The sequence below is a fragment of the Rhinatrema bivittatum genome, chromosome 2 (genome assembly GCF_901001135.1).
Source record: "Rhinatrema bivittatum chromosome 2, aRhiBiv1.1, whole genome shotgun sequence".
Classification (NCBI taxonomy): Eukaryota; Metazoa; Chordata; class Amphibia; order Gymnophiona; family Rhinatrematidae; genus Rhinatrema; species Rhinatrema bivittatum.
The window spans coordinates 154,872,182-154,899,173 of NC_042616.1; the positions used below are offsets into that span (position 1 = coordinate 154,872,182).

Genomic DNA, 26,992 nt, shown 5'->3' on the forward strand with positions numbered 1-26,992 from the left:
TGAACAACAGTGCGCCAAAATGCCTTGCTGGCAGGTTTTCACAAAAAGCAATCACTACACCTAGTAAGGGGTAGTTACCTTTCTTTGCGGTTCCTGTAGCAAACTTTTGTGTGAGAGTTGGCTACGCAGCTCGTTTGCATGGGTAAGAAGAATCTTTTGCGTGAAATAGCCAGAAACGTGCAGGAAATCCCGTGGGTTTGTACCCTGGCCTCTACGGGGGCCAAATTCAGGCAGTTTGTGAGCGGCTGTGTTACCCGGGTTATTCAGATAACGCTAGCTAAATATTTAGCAGGACACATCTCCCACTGAATATACTTGGCTAAAGTTATCCGGGTTCGCTTGCCCAGCTAACATGAACCTTAGCCAGCTATAGTTAGCATATACTGTAGCTTTTAAGAAAATAAATAAATAATAATAATTTTAAAAAGCTGACAAGCAGCGCAACCCCCCCACCCAAAATATGTTCAATAATGTCAAGGTTACCAAAAGACCCTGGTGGTCCAGCGGGGGTCCTGGTGCGATCTCCTGCACTCAGGTTGTCGGCTGCCGGTATTCAAAATGGTGCCGATAGCCTTTGCCCTCACTATGTCACAGGGGCTACCGGTGCCATTGGTCGGCCCCTGTCACATGATTCCCCCCTAGCCCCCAACCTCCTAATTAAATTAAAATCTTGGAGCCGGCCATAGCCACCCAACGTCTTCCCCTCAAGATATTTAAATTCCAAAAAAGCTCTGGGCTCCTTCTCCTTCTCCTGACAAACTAACAACCCCCACCGCCTCCTCCCTGCCCTCTTAGACCTCCCCAAACTCCCAAGATGGGCAGGAGCAGTACAGTCTTACCACTCGCGATCCATCCAGTAATGTTCTAATGGCGAAGTTGGTGGCTACTACCGGTGTTGCTGTCACAACAGTGCTGGGCACAGAGAGACTGTACTGCTTAAGCCAACTTTGGGAATGGGGGGATAACCCCGCTTGCCGGCTTTCGTTTCTTTTTTTAATTATTAATTTTACTTAACTGGCAAAATGCTGAATGTTGCTGGTTAAGGTTCAAACTATGCAGAAAAACATAGCCAGATAACCTTAGTACTGCTCTGCGGCAAAGCCTAAACTTAGCCGGATAATGCTGACTCTCAGAGCTGTCTGGCGAACTTTTCTGGATACGCTGGGCCTGCCTCAGAAATCACCTACAGTGCTTCAGAGTTATCCAGATAAAATTTGTCTGAATGATCAGTTAGCTGCTAGATAACTTGGGAGCATTCACGCCAGCAGGATATTTAAAATACTCAGGGTTTATCTGGCTAAGTCCCAGCATTACAGTACAAACCCCTTTGAATAGGGACCCCTAAGTGTTTTGAATTCTTTGCTATTAATTTGAGCTGACATGACAGAGTGAGCAAGTTCGGTGAACTTCTTCCAGCCCACTGCATCTCACAATAGAGCTAATGAGGCCATGTGTATTTTAGTGAAGTGCATCTTGTATTGTTGTGTGTTTCTAAGTGGGGCCAGCCTATGAGCCCTCAAATAAAGGAGGGTTATATGCTTTTCCAAGGACACGCAGGGCTTCTGACCTGCACTTTTTAAATGTAGGATATAATTGTTCACACAAGTTGGCAAATAATTTTCTGTTGGAAAGTTTTCTAAGTTCTGAATTTGGGTAAATGGAGCCCTTAATGTTTGCAGAACACTGTGATAATCCTGGGCTGAATAATAAAAAAATAAAAAAAATCTTGCCTGTAAATTTAAGAAATGTTGTAAATGTGTCATAGGTAACCCTTTATTGATGCCTTCAGTTCTAAAGTATGAAAATAGATCTTTATGTAAAATCCACTTCTTCAGGTCAAATACAGGTATCAAAGCAGTAGAAAAATGCATTTAGAGCATTTCTTTAAAACAATTTACAGAAATTGTGTCCTAAATAATTAACATGCAGGCTAACTTTCTTTTAAAAGGTATACAATGGCAATAGCACTAATGCCCCGCTCCTGGCAAAGCTCTGTGGCACAGAAGTACCAGCACCCATTCGCTCCACTGTGAGCAGTTTGTTTGTGAAGCTGAGGACTGACAGCTTCTTGGCGTACGGAGGCTTCCTGGCTACATACAGACACAGTAAGTATGATATACAGATATATACATATTGTTCACTAGTAAGCAGGACATAGCCCCAGCATTAGTGAAGTATTTCTTAGATTTAAAATGTTAGGCAAAATCCAGCCAACTGGATTACTCACCATGCTAAATGCACCTTTCCTCTGCTTTTATAAAAAGTAGGGATGTGAATTGTGTGCCCGATCGTCTTAACGATCAAAATCGTCTGGCAGGAGAAGAAAATCGTGTTTTTCCGATTAGTGCGAACTAACGGGAGTTAGTGTGCGCTAACAGGAAGTTAGCGCACACTTAGTGCGCGCTAACAGAAAATGATACAATTTGACACTTTTCAGGTCAGTTAAGGTCAGTTTAGGAATGAATATGTATTCCTATTGGCTGCCCTCTTATTTATTCATGTAACCAAGGTTCCCACTGACAGTATATGGGGGATGGGAAATGGAAACAGACGCTTGTCATTCGAGCGTCTGTTTCCTGCACCCGACTGCCAGGTTTTTTTTTTCTCTATTTTTTAACTTTATTTAGTTTCACTTTTCCTCCTACTTAAAATCGCAATGATATTAAGTAGGAAGCAGTACAGAAAAGCAGTATTTTCTGCTTTTCTGTACTGGTTAAAAGAGTGCTCAGCAATTAACGCCTGAGCGCTAGATGTGTGTCCTAGACGCACATTTTTTTTTTTTTTTTTTTGCATCTGGAGGGAATACTAATAGCCTCAATCACATGCATTTGCATGTGATTACCGCTATTAGACTCACTCCGCGTCAGGAGCTAATCCCCTTATTGCATTAAGGGGATTCATTAGTGCCTATTCAACCCACATCCGACTGCCGGTTATACAGTGTGCTCGGCTGTCCCTTGCCCAGAATCTGCTAAAAGTGCTGTCCCCTACCATCTTTACTAATAGTTCATTACAGACCTTCTTAACTTCAATATTGTTTCGGCATTTTTAAATAGTGCATTATATTATGAACTCAATTGCTTTTTCTTTCATTATTTATTCCATGAGAAATGATAATTCTATCAAGGAATTTGTCTAAAGCAGCAAAATGTAAGAAAGGAAAAAGAGAGAGAGACATCTTTAACTCATGATAAGAATCCCTGAACATTATGGGATTAAGTGAATGTATAGAACCATTTGGTGATGTTATTTCATGCTGTCCTGATATTTCAGGGATCTCTGGTATTTGTATTAAAGCTTTGGAGTAGTATGTTATATCATTTCTTCGTTATCAGTTTCATCCATTTTGAGAATTCTAAAGTGCATTTATTGTGCCTTTACTGTTATTGTAAGCTATTATCAGAATGTCTCGCCATAATATATCTATTTGCATTGTTTTCACAAATAAAATACACCAGTCACTGTTCTATGTACAGATAGATTATTTCACAGATCTTGCATTCATTCTATACTAAAGTACTTGTGAGGTGACCCTGTTCACTTATGATGAGATCCTGTTATTGAAACATCAGCTGAAAAAAGTTGTCAGAGTTGTCAATGATTATTGCTTAATGAAAAAACTAATTCCATATTTTGTGATTTTTATGAAAAACTGATGTGTGGGAAATGTAATAGTTTTCTTTAAAACCAAAGGTAACTGCCAAAAAGAACAGACAGAGAAGTAATTTCCTAATTGTTCTCTGCATTTCTTTTCAGGATGTCAAGGAATAGTGATTGCTAACCGTAGTCAAGGTAGTTTGGAGAGTTCAAACTATCCAGATCTTTACCCCCTAAATGAACATTGCAACTGGACCATCCAGGCAACCTCTGGCAACACAATCAGCTACACATTCACAGCATTTGATGTGGAAGGATTGTTAAATTGTGCATATGACTACGTAAAGGTAGGTAGCTTCCCCGGACTGAAAACAAAGCATTGTTATGCAAATTGATCAGGAAATGCTAATATATCTTCATCAACAGAAATCTGATTTATTCAAATGGTTAAAGAATGCCTTGGGGTTTCCACATTCATCTTATACAGTCCATCCAACATTTCTTCCTCTCTGCTCTACAAGGTTCTCTGATAGGGATGTGAATCGTTTTTTGACGATTTAAAATATCGTCCGATATATTTTAAATCATCAAAAATTGTTAGAGCCGCGATACAATAACAATTTCCTCGATTTATCGTCAAAAAAATCGTAAATCGGGGGAAGGGGGAGGGCGAAAAAACCGGCACACTAAAAAAACCCTAAAACCCACCCCGACCCTTTAAAATAAATCCCCCACTCTCCCGAACCCCCCCCCCCCCAAAATGCCTTAAATTAACTGGGGTCCAGAGGAAGGGTCCCGCTGTGATCTTCCACTCTCGGACCTCCGGTGCTTGTAGAAATGGCGCCGGCGCTACCTTTGGTTTTTCCGTAGGGAAAAACGATTCGTGGCAGGAGATCGCTCCCGGACCCCCGCTGGACCCCCAGGGACTTTTGGCCAGCTTGGGGGGGCCTCCTGACCCCCACAAGACTTGCCAAAAGTCCAGCGGGTGTCCGGAACGACCTCCTGCAGTCGAATCATGTTGTCTACGGCCGGCGCCATTTTGCGCAAAATGGCGGCGCAAAATGGCGGCGCAAAATGGCGCCGGCCATAGACAACACGATTCGACTGCAGGAGGTCGTTCCGGACCCCTGCTGGACTTTTGGCACGTCTTGTGGGGGTCAGGAGGCCCACCCAAGCTGGCCAAAAGTCCCTGGGGTCCAGCGGGGGTCCGGGAGCGATCTCCTACACTCCTGACCTCGGGGGACAAAAAACAAAAATGGCGCCGGCGCTACCTTTGACCTGTCATATGACAAGGCAAAGGTAGCGCCGGCGCCATTTCTACAAGCACCGGAGGTCCGAGAGTAAAAGATCACACCGGGACCCTTCCTCTGGACCCCAGGTAATTTAAGGCATTTTGGGGGGGTTCGGGAGGGTGGGGGATTTATTTTAAAGGGTTGGGGTGGGTTTTAGGGTTGTTTTAGTGTGCCGGTTTTCCCGCCCTCCCCCCCCACTGGACCCCAGGTAATTTAAGGCATTTCGGGAGGGTGGGGGATTTATTTTAAAGGGTCGGGGTGGGTTTTAGGGATGTTTTAGTGTGCCGGATTTCGATTTTCACGATTTTCACGATTTTTAAAAAACCCAAACGGCAACGATCCGATTCCCTCCCCCTCCCAGCCGAAATCGATCGTTAAGACGATCAATCACACGATTCACATCTCTATTCTCTGATTCATGTCTGTAGTTATTCCAAAGGATAGAAGAAATGTTAAGAACATAAGAAATTGCAATTCTGGGTCAGAAAAAGGGTCCATAAAGCCCAGCATCCTGTTTCCAATAGAGGCCAAAACCAGGCCACAAGAACCTTGCAATTACCCAAACACTAAGAAGATCCCATGCCACTGATGCAATTAATAGCAGTGGCTATTCCCTAAGTAAACTTGATTAATAGCCATTAATGGACTCCTCCAAGAACTTTTTGAACCCAGCTACACTAAGGGGCGGATTTTAAGAGCCCTGCTCGCCTAAATCCGCCTAAATCCGGGCGGATTTAGGCGAGCAGGGCCCTGTGCGCCGGTGCGCCTATTTTACATAGGCCTACCTGCGCGCGCAGAAGCCCTGGGACTCGCGTACGTCCCGGGGTTTACTGAGGGGGGCGTGTCGGGGGGCGGGCCCGATCCACGCAGCATTTTTTGGGGCGTGTTGGGAGCCCGGGACCCGCCCCCAGGTCGCGTCCCCGGCGCGCTAGCGGCCCGCTGGCGCGCGGGGATTTACGTCTCCCTCCGGGAGGCGTAAATCCCCCGACAAAGGTAAGGGGGGGGGTTTAGACAGGGCCGGGCGGGTGGGTTAGGTAGGGGAAGGGAGGGGAAGGTGAGGGGAGGGCAAAAGAAAGTTCCCTCCGAGACCGCTCCGATTTCGGAGCGGCCTTGGAGGGAATGGGGGTAGGCTACGCGGCTCGGCGCGTGCCGGCTATACGGAATCGATAGCCTTGCGCGCGCCGATCCAGGATTTTAGCAGATACGCGCGGCTACGTGCATACCTACTAAAATCCCGCGTACTTTTGCTTGCGCCTGATGCGCCAGCAAAAGTACGCCAAATTGCGCGGTTTGAAAATCTACCCCTAAGTGCACTAACCACATCCTCTGCCAACAAATTCCAGAGCGTTATTGTGTGTTGAGTGAAAAAGAATTTTCTCTGATTAGTCTTAAATGTGTTACTTGCTAACTTCATGGAATGCCCCCTAGTCCTTCTATTATTCAAAAGTGTAAATAACCGATTCACATCTACTCGTTCAAGACCTCTCATGATCTTAAAGACCCCCCTCAGCCGTCTCTTCTCCAAGCTGAACAACCCTAACCTCTTCAGCCTTTCCTCATAGGGGAGCTGTCCCATCCCCTTTATCATTTTGGTTGCTCTTCTCTGTACCTTCTCCATTGCAACTATATCTTTTTTGAAATGTGGCAACCAGAATTGTACACAGTATTCCAGGTGCGGTGTCACCATGAAGAAATATAGAGGCATTATGACATTATTCCGTTTTATTAACCATTCCCTTCCTAATAATTCCTAATATTCTGTTTGCTTTTTTGACTGCTTAAGCACACTGAGCCGACGATTTTAAAGTATTATCCACTATGATGCCTAGATCTTTTTCCTGGGAGGTAGCTCTAATATGAAACCTAACATCGTGTAACTACAGCAACGGTTATTTTCCCTATATGCAACACCTTACACTTGTCCACATTAGATTTCATCTGCCATTTGGATGCCCAATCTTCGTCTTGCAAGGTCCTCCTGTAATGTATCACAATCCGCTTGTGATTTAACTACTCTGAATAATTTTGTATCATTCACAAATTTGATAACCTCACTCGTCGTATTCCTTTCCAGATCATTTATATATATAGATATATATATATATATCTATCTATCTATATATATATAGATATATATATATATTGAAAAGCACCGGTCCAAGTACAGATCCCTGAGGCATGCCACTGTTTACCCTTTTCCACTGAAAAAATTGACCATTTAATCCTACTCTCTGTTTTCTGTCTTTTAACCAGTTTGTAAGCCACGAAAAGACATCACCTCCTATCCCATGACCTTTTAGTTTTCTTAGAAGCCTCTCATGAGGGACTTTGTCAAATGTCTTCTGAAAATCCAAATACACTACATCTACCGGTTCACCTTTATCCACATGTTTATTAACCCCTTCAAAAAAATGAAGCAGATTTGTTAAGCAAGATTTCCCTTGGGTAAATCCATGTTGACTGTGTTCCATTAAACCATGTCTTTCTATATGCTCTACGATTTTGATCTTGAGAATAGTTTCCACTATTTTTCCCGGCACTGAAGTCAGGCTCACTGGTCTATAGTTACCCGGATCACCTCTGGAGCCTTTCTTAAATATTGGGGTTACATTGGCCACCCTCCAGTCTTCAGGTACAATGGATGATTTTAATGATAGGTTACACATTTTAACTAATAGATCAGAAATTTCATTTTTTAGTTCCTTCAGTACCCTAGGATGCATACCATCCAGTCCAGGTGATTTGCTACTCTTTAGTTTGTCAATCTGGCCTACTACATCTTCCAGGTTCACATTGATTTCATTCCATTCGTATGACTCATCACCCCTGAAAACCATCTCCGGAACTGGTATCTCCCCAACACCCTCATTAGTAAACATGGAAGCAAAGAATTAATTTAGTCTTTCTGCAATTGACTTATCTTCCTTAAGAGCCCCTTTAACACCTCGGTCATCTAATGGTCCAACCAACCTCCTTACAGGTTTCTTGCTTCAGATATATTTAAAAAGGTTTTTATTATGAGTTTTTGCCTCTATGGCCAACTTCAATTCAAATTCTCTCTTCGCCTGTCTTATTACACTTAACTTGACAATGCTTATGTTTTATCCTATTTTCTTCAGATGGATCCTTCTTCCAATTTCTGAAGGATGTTTTTTTTTGGCTAAAATAGCCTCTTTCACCTCACCTTTTAACCATGATGGTAATCATTTTGCCTTCCTTCCACCTTTCTTAATATGTGGAATACATATGGATTGCGCCTCTAGGATTGTATTTTTAAATAATGTCCATGCCTGTTGAACACTTTTAACCTTTGTAGCTTCACCTTTCAGTTTTTTTCTATTTTCCTCATTTTATCAAAGTTTCCTTTTTAAAACTTTAGTGTTAGAGCTGCAGATTTACTTATTGTCCCCCTTCCAGTTATTAGTTTAAATTTGATCATGTTATGATCACTGTTGCCAAGTGGCCCCACCACCGTTACCTGTCTCACCAAATCCTGTGTTCCACTAAGAATTAAATCTAAAATAGCTCCCTCTCTTGTTGGTTCCTGAACCAATTGCTCCATGAAGCAGTCATTTATTACATCTAGGAACTTTGTCTCTAGCAAGTCCTGATGTTACATTTACCCAGTTAATATTGGGGTAATTGAAATCTCTCATTATTATTGCACTGCCAAATTGGTTAGCTTCCCTAATTTCTCTAAGCATTTCATCATCTGTCTGACCATTTTGTCCAGGTGGATGGTAGTATACTCCTATCATTATACTCTTACCCAACATACATGGGATTTCTACCTATATATAGATTCTACTGAGCATTTAGTCTCTTGTATGATCTTTATCCTGTTGGACTCTATGCCCTCCCAGAAATAAAGTGCCAACCCCCACCAAGTTGATCCTCCCTATCATTGCGATATAATTTGTACCCTGATATAGCACTGTCCCATTGGTTATCCTTCTTCCACCAAATCTCTGTGATGCCAATTATGTCAATCTCATCATTTGCTGCTATGCATTCTAACTCTCCCATCTTACTTCTTAGACTTCTGGCATTGGCATACAGACATTTCAAAGTGTGTTTTTTGTTTGTATTAACAACCTGCTTTTCAGTTGTTAGGGATAATTCGGAAATCATTAGCTTCAATGATTTTTTACATGTAGGCACATGGACTATGTTTGCTTTTAATGGAACCTCTATGTTGGGATGCCCTAACTCTCCTGTTTCATTAGTATCCTTCAAGGATACATTTCTCCAAACCATGCACTGCTGAGTGACTGTCAGGTTTCCCCCTTGTTCTAGTTTAAAAGCTGCTCTATCTCCTTTTTGAAAGTTAGTGACAGGAGCTTGGTTCCACTCTGGTTAAGGTGGAGCCCATCTTTTCGGAAAAGTCTCCCTTTCCCCAAAAGTTTCCCCAGTTCCTAATAAAGCTGAATCCCTCTTCCCTGCACCATCGTCTCATCCACACATTGAAACTCTGGAGCTCTGCCTGCCTCTGGGGACCTGCACGTGGAACAGGAAGCATTTCAGAGAATGCCACCCTAGAGGTTCTGGATTTCAGCTTCTTACCTAAAATCCTAAATTTGGCTTCCAGAACCTCTCTCCCACATTTTCCTATGTCGTTGGTGCCCACATATACCACGACAGCCAGTTCCTCCCCAGCACTGTCTATAATCCTATCTAGGTGACGCGTGAGATCTGCCACTTTCGCACTAGGCAGGCAAGTTACCAGGCGGTCCTCACGTCCACCAGCCACCCTGCTATCTACATTTCTAATAATTGAATCACCAACTATGATGGCCGGCCTAACCCTTCCCTCCTGGGCAGTAGCCCTGGGAGACTTGTCCTCAGTGCGAGAGGACAATACATCACTTGGAGAGCAGGTCCTTGCTACAGGATCACTTCCTGCTACACCAGGGTGATGTTCTCCTACTGGGAGACCTTTCTGATCCAAGGCAGCACTGGGGCTGCCAGACTGGATTTGGGACTTGGCTACTATGTCCCTGAAGGTCTCATCAATGTACCTTTCTGTCTGCCTTAGCTCCTCCAAGTCTGCTACTCTAGCATCCAGAGATCAGACTCGTTCCCTGAGAGCCAGGAGCTCTTTGCACCGAGTGCACACATACAATCTCTCACCAGCGGGTAAAAAATCATACATGTGGCACTCAATGCAAAAGATTGGAAAGCCCCCCTCTTGCTGCTGGACTGCTGCTTTCATCTTAGTTTTATTGAGTTCCTAGTTAAGTTTAGGATACTAAGGGAGTTGGAATGAGAATACTTTAAATTTACAGGTGAATTTACTAATTTATCAGCTAGTGTCCTACAAGGGGATGATTAAACTTTCAATAAGGGCTGGTATAATAGTATGATTTAGATAAGACCCTGATTGATTTTTAATCAGAAATTGTCTCGTGCCTAAAAATCAAGGGTTGAGTGGGTGGGAAAGACAGACACTAGAATTAACTATCTCTGGCTTGCTTATTACCTCAGACATACACACAAACTCTAAAGAATATATCCTTTAATTTCATCTTTCTCTGGCTTGCTTATTACCTCTGACACACACAAACTCTAAAGAATATATCCCTTAATTTCACCTTTTACCAAACTTTTATAAGCCCAAAGATTTCTGAAAACTATACTTACCAACCCTCTTTAACCACCTATAAATTAATCTTCACTCAGTTAATGGAATTGTTGTGGACGTCAATCCCTGGATCGCTTGCGGTGACTTCTGGACTCCTCTCCCGTGGGATGCTGAGAGCAGTATGCAGATGAGCCTTCCGGAATTTCTGCTACGAAAATAGATCTGTAAATCTGCTACTTATTTTCATCTCAAGAACACAGGCCCAGGTTATCCGATTTTCATTTTTATTGATTTCTTTACACAATTTTTTTCCCTTATTATGTTATTTCATTTTTTATCTTGGATACTTTCCACTTCCTTTATCCTTCTAATCTGAGTCTGAACATATCCTCAGTTCTACTTGCTACTTCCCAAAATTCCTTCTCAGCCTAGGCATGATAGCAGAATTTTAGAATTTTAGATCAGGATGGGATTTCCCATACTTTCTTATACGCTACCCTACTTGTCAGTTATTGGGGTATCTTTTTGTTGCCAAGATACAGATCATTCTAGAGTGCCCAAAGATTGCAGGGCCAGTGTGTTTCCATTAGGCAAACTCGGTAGTTGCCTTAAATGCTAAAATGTTGGAGGCTGCAAAATCCCCCCAACACAAGGCATGGGAGGGGTGCTGTGCCTGAGCCAGTTCTGTTGTGCTGGAGCTGCCGCCAATAGGTAAGTTGGGAGGAAGAGGTGCATGACTAAAGGTGTGCCTAGGGTGCCAAATACTCTGGCATCTGCCCTGAAAGGGTGAGTGTTTTTTCTTCAGTGCTTCCAACCTCATCTAGACTAAGAAACAAGGCTCCAAGATGGAAAGTGAATGAGGGTGCATATAGAGCCCAATATGCAGAAAATGTTGAGCACCTGATTTTAGGCACCTCAACTAGGAGACAATTTTATGCACCTATTTTTAGCTGAATTTAGGGGACAAAATTTCAGGCTGAAAATATGCCCCTAAAATTAGGCCATTCGGCACATTCTGAATATGGCTATCAATGTGGCCCTTGTACTGGGAGCTTCCCCTGTCTCTTGCAATAAAGTCTGTATCAGCAGGATCCCCTAAACCTTGATAACTACCCATCCTTCCTCCTTTTCCCCCATGTTAAAGTCTGAGTTGGGGGAGGGGAGGGGCAGATCTGCCAGTCAGTCATCACTCCATTTAGTAAAGCAACCAATCTCATAACAACATAAGATATGCCATACTGGGCCAGACCAAGGGTCCATCAAGCCCAGTATCCTGTTTCTAAAAGTAGCCAGTCCAAGTCTGAAGTACCTGACAAGTACCCAAACATTAAATAGATCCCAAGCTACTAATGCTGGCAACAAGCAGTGGCTATTCCCTATTGATTAATAGCAGTTTATGGATTTCTCTTCCAGAAACTTATCCAAACCTTTTTTAAACCTACTTACATTAACTTCCTTAACCACATCCTCTCGCAATGAATTCCAGAGCTTAATTGTGGGTTGCGTGAAAATGAATTTTTTCCAATTTGTTTTAAATGTGCTACTTGCAAACTTCATGGAGTGCCTCTTCTCCTTGTATTATCTGAAAGAATAAATAACTGATTCACATTTACCCATTCAAATCCTTTCATGATTTTATAGACCTCCATCATATCTTCCCTCATCCTTCTCTTTTCCAAGCTAAACAGCCTTTCCTCACAGGGGAGCCATTCCATGCCCTTTATCATTTTGATGGCACTTCTCTGTACATTCTCCAGTGCAACTATGTATTTTTTGAGATGTGGTGACCAGAATTGCATACAGTATTCAAGATGCGATCTCACAATGAGTAACACAGAGGCATTATGACAACCTATGTTTTATTTGCCATTTTCTTCCTAATAATTCCTAACATTTTGTTTGCTTTCTTGACCACCATAGCACACAGAGCCGATGATTTCAATTCAGTATCAACTATGATGACAAGATTTTTTTTCCTAGGTGGTACCTCCTAATATGGAACCTAACATTGTGTAACTACAGCATGGGTTATTTTTCCTTATATGCATCACCTTGCACTTGTCCACATTTTATTTAATCTTCTGTATGGGCTTCCAATCTTCCAGCCTTGCATGTTCCTCCTGAAATTTATCACAATCTGCTTGTAATTTAACAACTTTGAATAATTTTGTTTCATCTGAAAATTTGATCACCTCACTCATCGTACCCTTTTCCAGTTTATTTATAAATATATCAAAAAGCACTGATCCCTGAGGCATTGCACTGTTTATTTTTTTTCCACTCTTTGATTCTTATCTTTTAACCAATTTGCAATCCACAAAATGACATCACATTACTTTTTAGTTTTCTTAGAATTTGCTTCTCATGAGGGACTTTTTCAAATGCCTTCTGAAAATCTAAATACACCACATCTACCAGTTCACCTTTATCCACATGTTTATTCATCCCTTCAAAAATATATAGCAGATTTGGGAGGCAAGATTTCAAATGGATAAGTCCATGCTGGCTGTGTCCCATTAAACCATGTCTATCTAAATGTTCTGTGATTTTATTCTTTATAATAGTTCCCACAAAAGTTCCGGTTGGGTCCAACGGGGGTCTGTATTAGCTTCCTCACCTCGACCTGTCCCTGCCCCTAGAGCCACCCCTTTTTAAAGTACCTAAATTTAGAATCTCAGAAGAAGTAATTTCAATTAACATCCTCGGGAAATTGGGTATAAAAGTTCTTTTTTTAGTTATTTTGTTGACATTTTTATAAAGTGCATGTTCAGAAAACACAACATAGTCCATATTCAGTGCTAAGTGGTGCCATTTGAATATATGGCCATATTCAGCAGCCACTACTTAGCCAGATAATTATTTATCCAGCTAAATAGCTGCTTACTTGGGAGGAGGCATAGGGGCATTGTAGGGCAGAATTACCTACCCAGCTAAGTTAGCCAGATTAAAATAGGGATGTGCAGAAGGAAAAAAATTGTTTTGTTTCATTTTTCATTTCGCCGGGACCAAAATTTGTTTTATTAGTTTCATAAGGGAAAAAAAACCAATTCATTTATTAGTTTCTTTCGTTTTTCGGTTTCCCATTAAAGTCAATGGGGGAAGTATTTGCAGCCTATTTTTGGCTGCAGAATTGGGGTTTTCTTATCAATTCTGATGGAATTTCTGGGGAGCAATCATCAGAAGGAGAAAAGAGCTCCAAGGTACTTAGACTGTGGCAAAGTGGTACCAAAGTGGCATGAATAGCCTAAGGCACTGTAAAGGGGCAAAGGGGTACCAGGAGTGGCAAGAGTGCTTTAACAGAGGCTCAAAGCACGTAGGGGTGTGCATTCGTTTTCACCGTATTTGTCATTCGCAACTTATTTTTAGCGATCAGCAAAATATGTTGGGAGGCGAAACGCATCGCGACTCCCAACGTATTCAACAGATTTCTGTTGAATATGGTGAACCTAAATAAACATTTAAACCCCCACCTTCCTGACCCCCCAAGATTTACCAAACTCCCTGGTGGTCCAGCGGGGAGTCAGGAAGCCATCCCTGCACTCGTTTGCGATTTCCTCATGGCGCCGATAGCCTGTGTCACAGGGGCTGCCGATGCCATTGGTCAGCCCCTGTCACATGGTCACCGGCGCCATCTTGTGCTCCTACCACGTGACAGGTAGGTCATGTGGCAGGAGGTCGCTCCGGGACCCCCGTTGGACCCAACCGGAACTTTTGGCCAGCTTGGGGGGGCCTCCTGACTGCTGGACCACCAGGGACTTTTGGTAAGTCTGGGGGGGGGGGGATTAAGGAGGGTGGGGGGTTTAAATTTTTATTTAGGGAACCGGGAAACGTATGGACAGATCCACAACTTATGGATTTCTCCATACTTTCATATTCAACGGAATCGACCCTCAACAACAACGTATCGCAAACGCAACAAAAACTTTTTGTCTGCACATCCCTACAAAGCAGCAGCGAGAGTGTCAAAAACACACCACAGCTTCAAAAGAGAGCACCAATAACAGTTGCATGAACCCTTGAAGGCAGCACTAGAGGCAAAGTGACAAGACAATTGGCATCAACATCCTACAGCACAATGAAGGGGGAACATAGCAAGCAGAAAGAGTGTCAGAAAAAACCACAAGGCGCCGATAAAGGGCCAAAGCAGCAGAAAGACTAGCACCAACACACTGAGGAACCATGATAGTGGCAAGAACACCACAATGAGTAGAGTGAGTTGTCTGGTGTATGGCAGCAAGGCAGAGTGGCAGAAAGTTGATGGGGCAAGACAGGCTGGCAGAGCGGAGGTAGTCTAGTCCCTGTGGTTTTGATAGGGGCAAGACAGGCTGGCAGAGCTGAGGTAGTCATGTCCCTGTGGTTTTGATAGGGGCAACCAGGCTGGCCCTGGGGAGAGTTCTTCCCTTTCCTTTGTGCAGGAAAGAGCTCCCTAGAATGATCTCCCTAGAGTGTGGTGGTTCTGTTGGCATCTAGTGAGCTCTCACTGGTCTCTTAAAATCTGGTGGACATAGCAGATATACAAATGAGAATTTGAAGGCTGAGGCAGAGGAGGTTTCCATGTGAACAGTGGTTCAACATGGGTCAGCGGGTGTTAAGAGATTAGGCTACACCCGGGGAGAGTTCCCTTTCCTTTGCGCAGGAAAGGGATCCCTAGTAGGGATGTGAATCGTATTTCTGATGGACGGCCGGCGCCATCTTTAAAAATGGCGCGGACTATCCAGTACTCCTACCATGTGACAGGAGCCGGCCAATGGCACGGATACTCTGTCACATGGTAAGGGCAAAGGGCCATCGGCGCCATTTTTATTAGTGGCAGCTGACAGCCCGAGAGCAGGAGATCGCTCCCGGGACCACCACTGGACTACCAGGTAATTTTAAATGTTTTGGGGGGGTTGGGGAAGCTAAGGGAGCTGTTTTGAAGTGTCGGGGTGGGTTTTTTGTTTATCGGCTAGGGCGCAGCTGATAAAAAAAAAAAAAACGATCGGGCCGCATGAAAAAAATTCATGATGTGAACCGGAATCGGAACCGATTCCGGTTCCGATTCACATCTCTAATCCCTAGAATGGGTTGGCCCCTAGAGTGGAGCATGAGCCTTCAAAGTGTGGCAAGTCGACGTTGAGGAGTTTTCCATGTGAACAGCGGTTCTGGTTCAACATGGGTCAGCGGGCACTAAGAGATAGGCTGGCTACACCTGGGGAGAGTTCCCTTTCCTTTGTGCAGGAAAGGGCTCCCTGAAATGGGTTTGCCCCGAGAATGGGGCACGAGCCTGGGCAAGTGTGGCGAGTTGACGTGGAGGAGGTTACCATGTAAACAGCGGTTCTGGTTCAACATGGGTCAATGGGTAGTAAGAGAGAGTCTGGCTACACCTAGGGAGAGTTCCCTTTCCTTTACGCAGAAAAGGGCTCCCTGGAATGGGTTTGCCCCGAAAGTGTGGTGGTTCTGTTGGCATCTAGTGAATTCCCAGAAGCTATTAACTGCTTATGCACCTCAGCTGATGACAAAGGAACTTGAAGAGCTCCCAGAAATAAGAAAACTGCTACTCAAGTCCAAATATACAATATCAACCTATGTTGACTTTGTACCCTACAGTGCCTCTGTAAACTATGGGAACACAGAGGATGAAGTAGAGTACAACTACCACCAGTTTTCTATAGTACTAGAAACATTAATGTTGGCACCTAAGAAAGATTTAGGGAAAATGGCCCATATTATGAAGGTCATGAAAACTATTGAGCATATGAAATATCCAAGCTCCAAGCTGGACAGACAGGCACAGTTTTTGAGGTCAGGCCCTTATAGTTACGTAAGGGCTGGACAGACAGGCACATCATTTGAGGTCAGGCCCTTGTATTGACAAAAGGGCTGGACGGGCAGGCACAGAGTTTGAGGTCAGGCCCTTGTAGTGATGTAAGGGCTGGACAGGCAGGCACAGCGTTTGGGGTCAGGCCCTTGTAGTGATGTAAGGGCTGGACAGACAGGCACAGCATTTGAGGTCAGGCCCTTGTAGTGATGTAAGGGCTGGACAGTGGACAGACAGGTGCCGTGTTTGGGGTCAGGCCCTTGTAGTGACATAAGGGCTGGACAGTGGACAGACAGGCACAGCATTTGAGTTCAGGCCCTTGTAGTCTCGTAATGGCTGGAAGGGTAGGCACAGTGTTTGAGGTCAGGCCCTTGTAGTGACATAAGGGCTGGAGAGACAGGCACAGCATTTGAGGTCAGGCCCTTATAGTGATGTAAGGGCTGGACAGTGGACAGACAGGCACAGCAGTTGAGGTCAGGTACATGTGTTGATATTATCTGGAGCATATGAGGCAGTTGGAGCTGCAGCAAGGCTTTAAATTGCTTTTATTCATCTTGCCATTCACAGGAAAATTTGGAAACCGAAACAAAGTCATGTTTATTTTCAAAAACACTAGCAAGGTGCCAGCCTTGAGCGGTGAGGGCTCATGATATCCCCTGTCATTGAAAATACACGTTCACTGGGCACACTGGTTGGTGGACATGACAGATTACGCTGAGCCACTTAGGCTAGGTGTGGCCAGACAGTGGACTTGTGTGCCCAATATACCAGCAAATTTGTTTGCATGTCCTCTATGGGCTTTGTGATATACCGTGTCACTGACATTTGTGCTGGTGTCTCCTTTGCTTGGGTGGGCTGAGAGTCCTTCTTGCCAGCTGCTTTTGTTCTAGCCCGTTCCAGAACAGATGCGTTTTTAGGAGCAACATGGCTTTGGCGTACTGAAGTAGAGAAGGAAGTACTCTGTCGCTGACAGAGTGCTGCTCCTGCTTGGGCTTGCACTACTCTCTGAAGTGCCCGCTGTTTCCTCCTCTGCTTCATGCCTAATCGGTCTCTGCCTATGGTGCTCCTGTTCATGGACGTTTACTAACAGCAGATCCTTCAAAATGTGAGACAATCGGACTATATGGCGAGTTTCCCTTTCACAAGGGGATCACAGACTGTGGCAAGCATGTATGTGTGGTCTTTTGTTAATGGTCTTAATCTCTCTTGCAAAAAGTCCAGACAATGCAGCACCTCTGCTGTCATTCCCTCTTCCTGTTTAAAGCCCTCCAAATTTTCCTCCAGAAAATTAACTATAGGGATAATGTCAGTCAAGGTGGCACTTCTGGAACTCAGCTCCTCCGTGGCATCCTTGAAGGGCTGCAGGATTTTTACCAGCTGACTCATGACTAACCAGTCATGATGCCCTAGGGGACTCTGCACACCTATGACCATTTCCGCAGAAAGTTCATGAAGGGGTATCTGCAGCTCCATTAACCTCTGCAGCATCATATAGGTGGAATTCCACCAGGTGCCAATGACTTGAATGAGACGCTTGTGAGGCATCTCCAAATCAGTCTGCTTTTGTCTGAGAACCTGCCCCTCCTTCACACTTCTGTGGAAGTGCGTTGCTATGTTCCTGCAGTTGTGTGTTAACGTATGCAGGTATTCATTCTCTTGGTGATTGGACTCCAGCCCCAGAGCTGACTTCACTACCAGGTACAGAGTGTGTGCAAAACATCGGATGTTCTGAAAGCGCCCATTGCATATTGCCTTTACCATGCTTGCACCCTTGTCTGTGACAAAGAACCCTGCCTGAAGATTCCTGTCTCGCTGGTGTAGCTTCCAGCCCGCCAGCATCTGTCTGATGCATGCTAGAATATTGGCTGCTGTATGGGCCTCATCTGTCAGGTGGGTGTGCAGTAAAGCCCACCTCCACCCTGATACAGGCTGGGGATGACCTTTCTGCTAAATGTGGTTCTGGAGGGGACTTTGTAATTTGGAGCTAAGACCTTCAGCAAATGCTTGAAACCCACATTCTCCACTACCTGCAAGGGCTGGTCATCAAGGGCAACCATTTCCCCAATGCTCCTGGTTACAACTTTTGAGGCTGCCTGCCTCCTTCCCTGGAATAGTGTTACCAAACACCACCCCATTTCCTCCATTGTGGGTTGTCGTTCTGACACATGGCAGGGGGCTGCTGGCCTGCCACCTGACTGCTAGAAGGGGCTGAGGGTGTGGGATGACTCTGCTCCTTTTCAACCACTTTACGCTGCCTGGAAAAAGGGGTTCCCTGACTGGTCCTGCCACCATCCCCAATGGCAGTACTGTTGGGTGTTGCTTCTGCATATGATGCATCATTCCAAAATCAGTTAGCTGTCCCATTTGCTTGCCTCTGTTAATAGCCCTGGCACAGTAATTACACTGATCAAAATGCGGGTTCTCCACCACTTTAAAATGGCTCCACATCGCAGATTTCTTTCATGATCCCTTCTCTATAGCCTTCAGGGTGGATGCTGGCACTGGAGTTGAAGTAGTGGGTGCACCCTAAGAAGCAATGCCAGAGGCATCAGTCACACTCTGTGCCTGCGCTGACTGCTCTTCCTCCTCCTCCTCATCAGTTTCATCTCTCCCCTGCAGCACTGAAGTGGAGGCTAAGACAGAACTAACTAATCCTCCTAAACCTTCTTCAGCTATTACGTCTTCCATTTCTGATGATGAGAATCCCACACAAGATAATTCTTCATCAGAATCAAAAGCAAACAGTGTCTGTGCTACATTTTCAGCGCTAACTAGAGTCTGCTGTCACACTGCTGCTTTTGGATTTCGCCCTTTTGTCTTGTGTGACTCAGCCTCCCCTTCCCTCACCTCCAAAACAACAGTGTCAGAAACAGGTGGTGGCGGTGCATCATGTTTAAATTTCAGTTAATTCTGGATGGAACTGCCTGCTCCTCCAGAGATTTTAGATTGGAACAGCTCCCTTTTTAACTTTAATGGGGGACTGGCACTGACTTTGGAAGTGCCTCCTGTGCCAATCCCAATCACTCGTCTACCTTTCCCTGACATCATGGATTTAATGTCACTGCCTACTAGGGATTTCATTTAAAAGAATTATTTCTTTGTTGGTGAATGAACACCTCTGTACCAATATATGTGAGTCTGGAAAACTACAACTGAGACAACTGTATGTTCACAAAAAGAAATTTAAACTCCAGAGGCCTACTGGGGATTTGGATTAAAAGAACACCGCTTTACCAATATATGTGAGTCTGGAAAATTACACAGACACACAGTGCAGTGCCTTGCTGTAACACTACAACTGAGACTGTGCACAAAAAAATGAAACTGCAGAGAAAAGACTGGAAGCCTGAGCAAGCTCACTTCCTAGTATTGTTTCTTGTTTGAAATACCAATTCACACTATCTCCCATCCACACCACCCAAATCCTGCCTGTCCTGCAACCTACCCCAGGGGGGTAAGATCAGCAGCAAAATGCCACTGCTGGCAGCTTGTCTCAATGGGAGAGACAGTCTGAGTTCAATAAAAAAAAGTGCAGTCAAAAAAAGCATGGCTGGCACAGCAGCAAAAACGAACAAATATCTTTTTCAATGGAAAATTCTATCAAAGTAGCTAGCAAATGAATACAGATTTGAGACACTCAAACTAGCTCTGAGTAAAGCCACCTCCCCGGACAACACCCAAAAAGAAAGAGTGTGGCACGCCGTGTGCTTAAGGTATAAATAGTACAGCGTCATCAGGAACAGCATCACAGAGCATTGAGTGAGAGCAGCGATTGGCTACATTAGAAAAATGCTTAGCTCTGATTGGTTGCATTCTTGTCTCCTTGCCAACCTGTCTGACCCACTCTATGACAGGGCTGTGAGGTCACTTATGACTCATAGGAAAGGGCTGGTTGCTGCTATGGATACTCCCACATGACCTTCTCCTATTTCAAGTGGCCGCTAAGAAATCACTGTGAACCAAAAGAATGAAACTAATATGATATGTTTTATTTGTGGGGGATCGCCATGCATTTCGTGAACCCACGAATCAAACGAACAGGGACATATGCGTTGCGGATTGTACATTCGTTGAAAATGAATGCACATCCCTACCAGATAAGTTAGACCTGCCTTTGAGCTGTGTATTCTTATCTGATTAAATATTAGATAACTGGGTATATTCAGTGGTGTGACTATACCACTGAATATCTTGGTCAAGTTAGCCAGTTATGTTTAGAGTGGCTGAATATCGACTTCTGAATGCCCAGCCTAGCTGGCTCAATTTGTAGTTGAAACTAAACAGGAAAAGTAAAAAGTCATGGGATAGGTGGTGATGTCCTTTCGTGGATTGCAAACTGGTTAAAAGACAGGAAACAGAGAGTAGGATTAAATGGACAATTATCTCAGTGGAAGGGAATGGACAGTGGAGTGCCTCAGGGATCTGTATTGGGACCCTTACTTTTCAATATATTTATAAATGATCTGGAAAGAAATATGACGAGTGAGATAATCAAATTTGCAGATGACACAAAATTGTTCAGAGTAGTTAAATCACAAGCAGATTGTGATAAATTGCAGGAAGACCTTGTGAGACTGGAAAATTGGGCATCCAAATGACAGATGAAATTTAATGTGGATAAGTGCAAGGTGATGCATATAGGGAAAAATAACCCATGCTATAATTACACAATGTTGGGTTCCATATTAGGTGCTACAACCCAAGAAAGAGATCTAGGTGTCATAGTGGATAACACATTGAAATTGTCGGTTCAGTGTGCTGCAGCAGTCAAAAAAGCTAACAGAATGTTGGGAATTATTAGAAAGGGAATGGTGAATAAAACGGAAAATGTCATAATGCCTCTGTATCGATCCATGGTGAGACCGCACCTTGAATACTGTGTACAATTCTGGTCACCGCATCTCAAAAAAGATATAATTGCGATGGAGAAGGTACAGAGAAGGGCTACCAAAATGATAAGGGGAATGGAACAGCTCCCCTATGAGGAAAGACTAAAGAGATTAGGACTTTTCAGCTTGGAGAAGAGACGGCTGAGGGGGGGATATGATAGAGATGTTTAAAATCATGAGAGGTCTAGAACGGGTAGATGTGAATCGGTTATTTACTCTTTCGGATAGTAGAAAGACTAGGGGGCACTCCATGAAGTTAGCATGGGGCACATTTAAAACTAATCGGAGAAAGTTCTTTTTAACTCAACACACAATTAAACTCTAGAATTTGTTGCCAGAGGATGTGGTTAGTGCAGTTAGTATAGCTGTGTTTAAAAAAGGATTGGATAAGTTATTGGAGGAGAAGTCCATTACCTGCTATTGAGTTCACTTAGAGAATAGCCACTGCCATTAGCAATGGTTACATGGAATAGACTTAGTTTTTGGGTACTTGCCAGGTTCTTATGGCCTGGATTGGCCACTGTTGGAAACAGGATGCTGGGCTTGATGGACCCTTGGTCTGACCCAGTATGGAATTTTCTTATGTTCTTATGGTTTAAAATTGACCTAAATGTAGGCAGTTATAATTGGGTGGCTCAGATAAAGGCCTGCTATAAGAAGTCCTATGTTTGGGCACCAAAGTTAGATGCCTAGTACTGAAAATCAGCATAGTTCCCTAAATGTCCTCTTCAGGGCTACCTGCATTTTAGGAGGGGGAAAGTTAGCCACTGAGAGAGAAGAAATTCACCCCCAGTGACAGATTTGTGTTTCTGCTGCCCCAAGGCACTATTACCTACTGCTCACCCCCCATTAACCTCTGAGTACCACCCCATAGAACTCCAAATTCCCACTCTGTGAAGCCCTGATTCCTATGTTGCTCTTCCTTGCAGTCCTCCAATTTGATTCTCACCCCACCCTGGATCTGTGATCCTTTGCCTCCTGCTACCTCTTGCAGAACTCAAGATTCCCATTCTATCTGCACCATTATCAGAAACGAGAGAGTGTGGGGACTTGAGTCAGGCTGAACCAAGCACTCAGAGACCCCACTTCCTCTGGGCTTCTATGTGTGACCTGTAAGCACATGGCTCCACCTGACATAGTTCCTGGCTTGCGGGGTGATCTTCAAATAGATGCTGCAAAGCCAGACAAACTAGCGATAAACAACTGTTCAGCAGTCCAATAGGAAACAGATGTTTGGTAAGGCCTTACTTATATCACAGTTTTGCATTATTAGCAGATCCTGCACTCACTGACTTTTGATAATGGTGGAGGTAGTGCTGGAGCCTAGAGTTCTGCATAGCGGCAGCAGAGAATCAGGTCATGGAGGGGAAAGGTCAGCAGTGAGATTAGAGGTTCGTAGGGTGGAAGAAACAGATGAACTATGGGAGATCTTCCGGGCACTCCTGACAGGAAACTGGGCTTGATGGACCTTTGTCTGATCCAGTATGGCACTTCTTATGTTCTGACTCTCTCCTCCTCCAAATTGTGCTGCCGTAGGTACAGGCCTAGTGTGCCTATTGGGAAATCAAGGCCTGACCCACCCTGCTGGCAAGATCTAGCCACTGATGTCCCTTGTTAAGCAGCTTGATTCCTTTGAAAATTACCATGCATTGTCTAATAATCAAATGTCCATTGGATGTATCGCTAGTCTGACCTCTTTGTGGTGTCAGAGGACCTTTCAGCTTGGGGAGGCTAAGCAGGTCTTGTGCCTGTTGGCCAATGTAATATGGTGCCAGGCTCATAAGGCAGCTGGCCCGGGGTTAAAGGAAGTGGAAAGGGGGGAGGGGTAGGAATGATGAGAGGGAGTTAGGAAAGGGAGGGAGCAGGGCTCCCTACGATCGTTAGATTAGGTGAGGGGGGAAGGGGGGGTGACTGTGAGCAGGGAGCAGTTCATTCATTCCCTGCTGAGGCTTAAATTTAAAAGTAGTGTCCTCATTGGCTGGGGGAGGGGGATGATTGTAAATAGTTGAAGGCACCGAGGGGGGGGGGGGGGTATCCAGCAGCAACAGCGCGAATGCTCATTCTTTTCTGCTGCTGTGGCCGCTTCCCTCCCGCCCGCCCTTCTATTCGTTGATTGTAAACTGGTTGTTCTAGTCACAGTGGGGGCGAAGGCAGGTTGCCTGAGCCTTTAAGGTGAAATTTTATTATTTCTACGAGTTGACTTGTCAAGTTGTAACTTATGAAGACAGCTGGGTGCAGTTGTCAAATACGGGACTCCTTGCTGGGAGGTGGCGGGGGTCATTTTGGTTTGACTCCTTGCTGGGAGGTGGCGGGGGCCGGGATAATGAGTTCAACAAATGGAGGAACTTAATGGCCGGTGGGCTGGTAGTGATCATCTTGCTGGGAGGTTGAGTTCCTAGATCAGATACGGGGGGCTCGGGCACCTATGTTGTACAATAAAGATGCGGCCTGTTGGATTCCAATACAGTGTTTGTGAATTTTCTGAGGGAATGGGGGCAGGGGGATGGGGGATAGGAGTGTTGTTATTGTAATAGGGTAAGGCGGAAGGAGTGTAAGTCCTGGCAGTCCATATTACTCCTTTTTCCTTCAGCTAGCCTTTGTTTAGCTTTTATTTTCAAATATAAACATGAGTTTTTCTCTCAGAATAAAAGGATCATGGAAGAAATCAAAACATGTGAGCACTCTTCATGTCAAACCAAACAGGGATCATGAACAGAATTTTATGAAATGGAAATATTTACGAATAGTTTGTCTTTTCAAGTGAGACTTGCCATCCTTTTGCATTTTGAACACTTCCTGATCATACTGTATCAGTGGCATGCCGTGCTTTATGAAGTGGTCTGGCAGTGGCAGAGGAAGCTGACTCACTGCCGGGAATGGGATGTCTGACATTTTGTAGGCAGCCCACAGCTGAGCTGCTAATATTGTGAGAAAGCCTGCTGATTCTACAGGCATGCAAAGATTGCCGTTTCTTCATCTTTACACTTTCTTTCACACGTAATCTGCTTCTCTCTATCTCTACTGTGCTCAAGGAGAGTCTCACTAAAGGCAAGCCCTAAACTATGCATTGCTTTTGAAATAAAGCATGCTTTTTTGCTAATAGAGTAGTCATAGATTTGTAGCTCTTGTGCCTCACATCCTCACAAAACTACCATAGATAAATTAATGGTATTCTTTGAAAAGTACAGTATACTGCAAAAACATAGGTAATACTTACGTTTAAGACAAGAACTACATGCAGATATTTTCTCCTTAACTAAATTCATCATTCCATTCATGTTATATTATTATAACTCGATAATCTCAAGCAGGAGTGTTGCTGAATTATCAGCATTTTACAACATTCGAAGAGCAGTTGGCTCCCAATTCGATCTAGTTGTTCCTTCCCAATTTACAGCTTGAGTACATTTCACACAAAATGGGGACCTTGCCATCCAAGAATCACCTAGAATTGTGTTTGCTAATAAAATAATTAAATAACCTAGAATCTGACTTTCTATGTTACAGTCACTGTAATAATCCAACTTGAAGATATTGGGGAATATCTTCGACCTCTGATATAATCTGGGGATTTAAGAGAATGGAGGAATGTCAAGATGAAAGTAATCTAGATAAATTAGTGCTGTGCCCCAAACCTGTATTCTGCTAAATCATTTTTTGTTAAATGTTCTGTTTTTCCCTAAGTACAAAATGGAATATTTTTCAATCATAATTTAATGCACATCTCCTATTTAATACAGTGGACTTTGTGGGTTTTTGTAGAAGTAAAATGTAGAAATGTAACCCTCCTCCTGCCCTTCATCTCCAGTCCATCTCACTCCAGACGGCAGCATGTGGGGTCTTTCTTTATTCAGTAACTGCTGTTGGGTACTGCGGCGCACTGCATCCTTTCACAATACAGTACAGGCCCTGCTTTGTGCATGAATTCATCAGACTTGAACATCTGTTTGTGGGATATCTCTTTAATTTCCTTTTATAGAGTAACAGGATGTTCTTTACTGTCACAGCATTCCAGGCGCATACCATAATATCCTCTCTCCATGCAGCTGGGATTAATACTGTCGGAGTCTGCTGCTTATGGTTTCCTTACAGTTCTTATCTCATAGTAAAATATAACCAGAGGGAGAATTTCCAGCTTTCCCGCAGCATCGCATTAATTTTATTACATTCACATGAACAAGTATTAAATAAAGAGCAGATTATATTTGTGAAAGGCAGGGTTTATAAGGTGAATAGAACACTTGCTCACATGGATGATCCAGAAAGTCTTGGCCTGCTTCTATGGAAGATCAAGAGCAGGAAAGATTTTGTAAAGAAAGAGGATCACATGCACAGTGAAGCAAAAGACTGTTCCAGATAAGGGCAACCATCAAGTTTAAAACTCATCGAGGATCAAGTTATTGTTAAATTGGTGGAAGCACATTTACAGTTTAGGTGATAGAGCTCTGGAAGCGTGCTGATTTTCTAAAACCAAAAAGGTCATGGCCAGCAGTAGACTCCACCTTCCACTCTGGTTGCAATGGGGGAAAGGAAGCAATTTGCCACAGTTCTAAATGGTTCTGGGTCGGTGACTTGGCGTGACCTGGCAGAAAACCAGCGCTGCTCTGGAAAATTCTTCCAATGGATCTAATTGAGACAAATTTCTTAATGGTAGTTTAAAAAGTTAGACATAACCTTAGCTGACAATAATCAGTGGATTTGACTATATGTAAAGACTAAGAGGCAAATATTCAGTTGGCCGTTTAGTGGACAAGTTTTCCAGCTAAAGTTAGCCGGATAACTTGTACTGGATATTCAGTGGGAGAAACCTTCCACTGATATCCCCAATTAAAGTTATGCGACTAACCATAGCTGGATAATTTTAAGCATAACCAGATATTCTTTTGAATATCACCAGTTAAGTTACGTTCCAGTTAAAAAAAAAAAAAAAAAAATCACATCGTGGTCTGTCTCCCACCTCCCTCCCACCCAAATTGCAAAGGCCCTATTGAGCCATAATTGCCACCTTCACGCAAAATGGGTCATTTCATGTTTAAAATTAAATTATTAGGTCCCGGAGTCCCCCCTCCTCCACCCCCTGTCCCACTTTCCCTTTTATTTCTTCAGCATATCTCGTGGATCCCAGATCCCCTCCAACACCCACCCCAGCCCTTACCCTTCTACACCTTCCACTCTATACATTTATTTGTAGTTACTCTCTTCGATCATGGTAAGAGGTTACCATGATCCAGAACCGGTGCGTCTGCTGGGATTCTGCCACTGCTAGGTTACTACGATGGGGGCGTATGCATCTGACATTAAACCAAAGGGATGTATAAAGTTAAAAAAATGTATTTTGGTTCACTCATTTGTTTCGCAGGTCACAGTATTTCATCAGGTTTGTTTCATTTATTTCATTTGCTTTTTGTTTTATATTGAAGTCAAAGGGGGAAGCAAATGAAGTCAATGGGGGAAACAATCCATAGGCCCTATTGACTTTAGTGTAAAAGAAAAATAAATCAGGGCCCTGTCCCATTTCCTATACCTATGTCAGGTCTAGGCTGAGGTCTGGGCCTAGGTCCTTGCTTGTTGCTGGCACCTGTCTCGATGTGGAGGCCAGGCCCCATTGCTGAGGCTCAGGACTGATGCTGGGGTCTGGCTTGAGGCCAGTTCCCATTGCCAAGGCCTAGGCCTGACACTGGGACCAAGGCCAAGTCCTGTCTACAAGGTCCAGGATGACACCAACATCTGGCCCAATGTGGAAGCCAGGGAATGGCCCAAGGTTAGGTCTCATTGCTGAGGCCTAAGCTTGATGCCAAGGCCAGGCTCAAGGCTAGGTTCCATCACTGAGGGTCTA

At 43.9% G+C, this 26,992-nt stretch overlaps 1 protein-coding gene across 1 annotated transcript in view; it reads left to right on the forward strand.

Moving 5' to 3' along the window:
• The window catches only part of CUBN (cubilin), a 639,217-nt gene that overhangs the window by 200,326 nt on the left and 411,899 nt on the right, over positions 1-26,992 (forward strand). Inside the window, exons 26-27 of the mRNA XM_029588764.1 lie at positions 1,949-2,105; positions 3,757-3,944. Coding sequence (XP_029444624.1) covers positions 1,949-2,105; positions 3,757-3,944 — 345 coding nt within the window. The remainder of the gene's footprint in view (positions 1-1,948; positions 2,106-3,756; positions 3,945-26,992) is intronic.